General features: G+C 34.0%; 1 protein-coding gene across 1 annotated transcript; it reads left to right on the top strand.

Annotated features, from left to right (window-relative positions):
* Positions 1–2,745: 2,745 nt before the first annotated feature.
* On the top strand, positions 2,746–4,755 carry LOC120197194 (glutamate decarboxylase 4-like). The gene is made up of 5 exons (XM_039198796.1): positions 2,746–2,869; positions 2,966–3,170; positions 3,265–3,680; positions 3,757–4,063; positions 4,151–4,755. Exons 1-5 carry the CDS (start codon positions 2,784–2,786, stop codon positions 4,634–4,636), a joined length of 1,500 nt encoding a protein of 499 aa, XP_039054727.1. The 5' UTR covers positions 2,746–2,783; the 3' UTR covers positions 4,637–4,755.
* Positions 4,756–6,598: the final 1,843 nt, after the last annotated feature.

The following is a 6,598-nucleotide window of genomic DNA, read 5'->3' as shown; positions in this document are numbered from 1 at the left end:
AAAATAATTGTAATAATATATTATATTTTAAATATAATTATGGTACTTACATGGGTGAAAATTAAATTATTAGTTAATTTAATTATCATTTTATAATTTTTAAAAAAATATTAAAATAATTATTTAAATATAATTAAATTCGAGGGTAAAATATTTAAATGGTCTCCCGACTAGAAGATATTGCTTTATTAAGTCACTTGACTACGAAAAGTTACAAAATAGTCCTTCAACTATAGAATGTTACTTTATTAAGTCTCCAACTATTAAAAGTTACAAAATGGTCACTTAACTATTCATTGCATTTCAAACTCATCATTTTCCGTTAAAAATTGATGGTTATCTAAGTTGGACATTAACGTGAAGGCTGAGATACGATAGTCGTTTGAGATTCTGGTATCAGTTTTTATTATATCATAGTCAGTAAGTTAAGTTCAGCTTAGAATACCGTCAATTTTTTTTAACAAAAAATGACGAGTTTGGAACATAATGAATAGTCGAGTAACTATCTTGTAACTTTTAATAGTCGATGGACTCAAGAAAGTAACACTATATAGTTGAAAGACCATTTTATAACTTTTAATAGTAGAATGACATAATAAAGTAACACCATACAGACGGGGACCATTTATGCACTTAACCCTAAATTAATTTAAAGTACTTTACCCAATTATAAATTGAAAAAGAAAACTCTTTATTAATTTAATTTTGAGTTAGGAAGCATTAGGTTGATTATTGACTTATAAAAATAAATGTTTGTAATTGACTCCATATTTGTTTTTTTATTAACAATTGACTCCATATTTGTTTTTTATTAACAATTGACTCCATATTCAATATCCTTTGGGGCTATTCTTTTGACTTTCTCCACATCCACACATTGTTTACTTTCCATACTTTATTACAAAACAAGCCACGACATAACCACTAGGCCTTGTTTGGTAGTGTAAGATTTTTTCTTAAAATATTTTAGGAATATTATTTCATGCATTTATAGTGGAAAAAAATCTATAAACAATCTATTAAATGTGCATAAATAGTCATGACTATAGTATGTCTTATTGAGTCTTTCGATTATTAGAAGTTATAAAATGATTTCCTGCCTATAAGACGTTGCTTTTTTAAGTCCGCTGACTATTAAAAGTTATAAAATGGTCACCTGAATATTCATTGTGTTCATTTTCCATTAAAAAAAATCGATGACAATTTGAGTTGTGCGTTAACCTTCTGACTGAGATATGATATCATATGAACCCAGAATCCCAAACGACTATCATATCTCAATCAGCAGGTTAACATATAGTTTAAACTACCATCGATTTTTTAACGAAAAGGGACGTGTTTGGAACACAATGAATAGTTGGGTGATCATTTTGTAACTTTTAATAGTTGAGGGACTTAAAAAAGCAACGTCTTATAGTCAATGAACCATTTTATAACTTTCATTAGTCGAATGACTCAAAAAAGCAATACTCTATAGTTGAGGAACCGTTTGTGTACTTTACCCTAATTTTTTTATATACATCTTCTAATCTTACACCACTAACTCCCAAATTAGTAGGGTGATTAAGCCATGTGGTAAGAATAGATTCCTAGAAAGAAAGTAAATTAGGCATAATAAATTAATCATGAGGAGAATTTGGGTTTGCTTTTGTAGTTAATATTGACTCAAAATAATTAAAAATAAAACTTAATAAATCCAATATCCATAGAACTCAACTTTGTTATATAAGGTATTTAATAGCAACTTGATAGTTAGGGGGAAGTGGAGATATATACCATACCCTACTAAATAAATAATAAATACCTTTTATAAGGTCTATTTAATCCTCCAATAATTAGTAATAGTTCTATGGATTTAGAGGTAAGAGGCTAACCTTTCCCTTTATTATTCTAATAAAAAGAGATATTTTCATTTTTTTTCCAAAATGGAATTTCAATGAAATTATTTTATTTCGAATTAGATTTAAAATGTCCATCATACACAAGTCTAATACTACCATAATTAGGGATCGAGTCGGGTCAAATTTTCGGTCCACCCGACTCTATTTTTGAGATAAAATTCGAACATGACCAAAATAATATATTTATTAAAAAATATTTATATTCAATAAAAATAGGGATTTAATTGAAAGAAAATAATATATATAGGGGTGTTATTGTAATTATCCCTAAATATAATGTAAAATTACAATTTTTCGGGTCGGGTATTTTCACCCTAAACCGAACCGACCCGAACATAACTTAAAAAATCCGACCCGATTCGAACCCAATTTCTTTAAAAAAATCTGACCCGATCAGACCAGATCGAGTCGCCCATCCCTAACCATAACCAACAATTCACTATCCAAATCAAAAAGAAATAAAAATGAAACAAAATTAAACTTTAGATATGGTTTTGAAAAAATTAAAAGTTTAGATACCAAAATGAATAAAAAATTTGATAGTTTAGGTACCAAAGGCGTAATTTATCCTAAACAAAATTATAAAGAATCAATTAACCAAACGTTGCTTTGAAGGTGCCTTTGTTCCATCATGGGCACGCAAGTTCCCCCCATCCGCCGAATAAGACCCCACCACCGTCTAAACACGGCGGCGATGGCGTTCTTTGACCCCTTTTTTCTTCTTCCGGGGAAATAGTCAAATGGACCAAATCCCCTTCCAATCCATCCCTATAAATACCCATTTGCCTCTCATTTCTTCCTTCATCAAGCAAAACAACAGTTCCATCTTCACAAAAAGAACCCTTCTTTAATCAGTTCATTTCAGTTTTTCAGACATCAACAATGGTGCTTTCTAAGACAGCTTCTCAAACCGATGTCTCTGTTCACTCAACTTTCGCCTCTCGTTATGTCCGAACCTCACTTCCAAGGTAAACCCCTTGCATCTTTAGTTCTCAAATTCATGTTAAAAGTGTATGCTTTAATGGCGAAAAAACAAGGTGGCTGATTTGTTTAAATATCTGCAGGTTCAAGATGCCGGAAGAGTCGATACCGAAAGAAGCTGCGTATCAGATCATCAACGATGAACTTATGCTCGATGGTAACCCAAGGTTGAACCTCGCCTCTTTCGTCACCACCTGGATGGAGCCTGAATGCGATAAGCTCATCATGGATGCCGTTAACAAGAACTACGTCGACATGGATGAATACCCTGTCACCACCGAGCTTCAGGTCAATATCGAACGGTTCATTGAAATAGCACATTTGTTCAATGCACCACTAGGGGACTTAATCTCTGATAAAAGTTGTACTTGTTGTAATGCAGAACCGATGTGTGAATATGATAGCACATTTGTTCAATGCACCACTAGGGGACTCGGAGACCGCGGTAGGAGTCGGAACGGTCGGATCGTCGGAAGCGATCATGTTGGCCGGCCTTGCATTCAAGAGAAAATGGCAAAACAAGCGTAAAGCCGAGGGGAAACCGTATGACAAGCCGAACATCGTGACCGGAGCCAATGTTCAAGTGTGCTGGGAGAAGTTCGCAAGGTATTTCGAAGTCGAGTTGAAGGAAGTGAAGCTGAGGGAAGGTTACTACGTAATGGACCCTGCTAAAGCTGTGGAAATGGTCGATGAAAACACCATTTGCGTTGCAGCAATTCTTGGATCAACGCTCAATGGTGAATTCGAAGATGTCAAGCTTTTGAATGATCTCCTTGTCGAAAAGAACAAGGAAACTGGGTAAATATCTAAACTTTATGAACTTGAGTAGTTTGAAACAACATCAAAGTACTGAGTTTGATCCTTTTTTATGCAGATGGGATACCCCAATTCATGTTGATGCAGCTAGTGGTGGGTTCATTGCACCATTTTTGTACCCAGAGCTTGAATGGGACTTTAGGCTTCCACTTGTGAAGAGCATTAATGTCAGTGGCCATAAATATGGTCTTGTTTATGCTGGTATCGGTTGGGTTATCTGGAGGAACAAGGAGGATTTGCCTGAAGAACTTATTTTCCATATCAATTACCTTGGAGCTGATCAACCCACTTTCACTCTCAATTTCTCCAAAGGTTCAAGCCAAGTCATTGCTCAGTATTACCAGTTGATTCGATTGGGTTACGAGGTAAGAACGAGATAAAATTATCGTTAATTGTCGCGTCAGTACATGCCATTCGACTTACGATTCGGATTCGATGGTGTTATGTCACAGGGGTACAGGAATGTGATGGAGAACTGTCATGAAAACGCCATGGTCCTAAAACGGGGATTGGAGAAGATGGGGCGGTTCGAAATTGTGTCGAAGGACGAAGGTGTCCCGTTGGTGGCGTTTTCCCTCAAGGACAACAAGCGTCACGACGAGTTTGAGATAGCCGAGATGCTGCGTCGGTTCGGATGGATAGTGCCGGCATACACCATGCCGGCCGACGCTCAACACATCACGGTGTTGCGCGTCGTCATCAGGGAAGACTTCTCCCGTACCCTGGCAGAGCGTCTCGTGATGGACATCCAGAAGGTCCTACACGAACTCGATACGCTCCCCGCCAAGGTGAATGCCAAATTGGCCATGACGGAGGAAGAGCATGGAAAGAACGGCACCACCGTGAAGAAGACCGCCGTCGAAACCCAGAGGGAAATCACTGCTTACTGGAAGAAATTTGTGAGCGAGAGGAACACGAACAAGAACAAAATATGTTAGAGTTTACTATATAATCTTTAATTTATCACTATGTTTCCACCTATTGTTTTATTTTTCAAGCTTAAGAATCATTAATGTAATGGATCTTATTTAGCAATATATTGAAGTTTCAAACCAGAGTTTGATTTAGCATAATGTTGTCTCTGCATGACCATGTTGTCCGGATTAGAGATATAATAGTTCGAGTCGGATCGGATTTATAATTCACTTGATTCGAGTATTATATTCTTTCACTTGTACTCGCATTTGATCTAGGTTTAGAGATTTCATTCAACATAAAATCCATTCAATTTTAAGTTTAAAATTTGTATCCGATCCAACACAAATATATATATACATATAAATTAGGGTTATCTCTTGATATATAAATATAATTATATTACCGTCTCTAGTCAAACCTTTTCATTTAAATTTAAAGTCGACATGATGTCATCCTGAAGAAAAAAAACCCGACTTAAATTTAAAATTTTAAAATAACAATTTTATAAAATCAAATTAAATAAAATTGAAATTCGTTGAATTCAAATCAAATGTCTACCCAGAGCCGTGATAGGGTTTTCGGGGGCCCTGTACAAATTCTTAAAAAGGACCCCCTATTTTTTAGATATATTCGATTTCGGGGTAACAATAGTGGTGTTTTCTTGACAAACGCCGCAATAGATCCATCTATAATGGCGTTTTATCAATAAAGCCGCAATAATAGTGACGTTTTTTTTTGAAAAAACGTCGCAATAAGTCCATTTATAGTGATGTTTATTGGAAAAAACACCACTATATATATACTTTTTTGGGGCCCATTTTTTGGGGGCCTTGCGCAGTCACGCAGTTTGCGCCTCCCCAACCACGACCCTGTGTCTACCTAAACCCGAACTTCGGGTAAAGTACAAAAATAGTCCATTGATTATAGGATATTGTTTTATTAAGTCCATTGACTATTAAAAGTTACAAAATGATCTTTTGACTATAGAGTGTTGCTTTGTTAAATCCTTCGACTATTAAAAGTTATAAATTGGTCGTCCGACTATTGATTACGTTCCAAACTCGTCCTTCTCCGTAAAAAAATTGACGATTTTGAGGTTAAGCCTTATCATATCACAAAATAGTTAATATATTAATGTCTAACTTGGAATACTATCAATTTTTAACAGAAAATAATAAATTTAAAACATAATAAATAGTCGAATAATCATTTTCTAATTTTAATCACCGAAATACTCAACAAAGCAACCCAACACTCTAATGTTTAATAAATATATGCCACGTATACGTTTCCCCCTTGTTATAATATACTTGAAAGATACTTCCATCATAGTGGAGCACATCATTAATTGTCTCAAAGCATGCCAAAATATTTAACTAACTTAAGATTTTATGCATAAGCGTTCACATTGCCACCTACCCTATGTTTATTAGGCCTACATTTTTATAAGTAAAATTTTAAATAAAATCTTTTATCTCGACTCGATGCGAAATAATAGTATAATAATTTTTATATTTAAAAATAATTATAATAATATTTTTATTTATATTTTTCTTCAGTTAGATATCTATATTATCAAATAAAAATAAGATTTTCTTATTTGTGTTTGATTGAGTTAGGGGTAAGTTTTTATCCAAAAAAATCATATCGAATTTGAAGTGTAATAAAACTTTCCTAAACTTGTATCAAATTAAATTACTTATGAATAAATATAATATCGAGTTCGTATCGATCAAAACTCAACCGACATAGCCAAGTTATCTCTAGTTATATATATAAATAAAGGAAATAACATTTGATTTATTAATCCTAGTTTTAAACGAAATCGATGGAATCTGATCTGACTCGATTTGATAGGATTGAATTTTAAAAAAAATGGGTTCAAGTCAGATTTTTTAAGGGAGTAAGGTCGGGTCAAGTTGAGATCTAGTGGATGATATATGTTTTTGGGTCAGATCGAGTGGATGATATATAATTTTTGA

The sequence above is a fragment of the Hibiscus syriacus genome, unplaced genomic scaffold (assembly GCF_006381635.1).
Source record: "Hibiscus syriacus cultivar Baekdansim isolate YM2019G1 unplaced genomic scaffold, ASM638163v2 tig00117047_pilon, whole genome shotgun sequence".
NCBI lineage: Eukaryota > Viridiplantae > Streptophyta > Magnoliopsida > Malvales > Malvaceae > Hibiscus > Hibiscus syriacus.
This window is presented reverse-complemented; position numbering and strand designations above follow the sequence as displayed.

What these genes read in the sequence shown, in the direction of transcription:
- LOC120197194 (XM_039198796.1), top strand. Translation starts at nt 2,784, where the DNA reads ATGGTGCTTTCTAAGACAGCTTCTCAAACCGATGTCTCTGTTCACTCA. An exon ending in GTCCGAACCTCACTTCCAAG is followed by an intron (nt 2,870 to 2,965) that starts GTAAACCCCTTG and finishes AAATATCTGCAG; the next exon opens with GTTCAAGATGCCGGAAGAGT. An exon ending in GAAAAGAACAAGGAAACTGG is followed by an intron (nt 3,681 to 3,756) that starts GTAAATATCTAA and finishes TTTTTTATGCAG; the next exon opens with ATGGGATACCCCAATTCATG.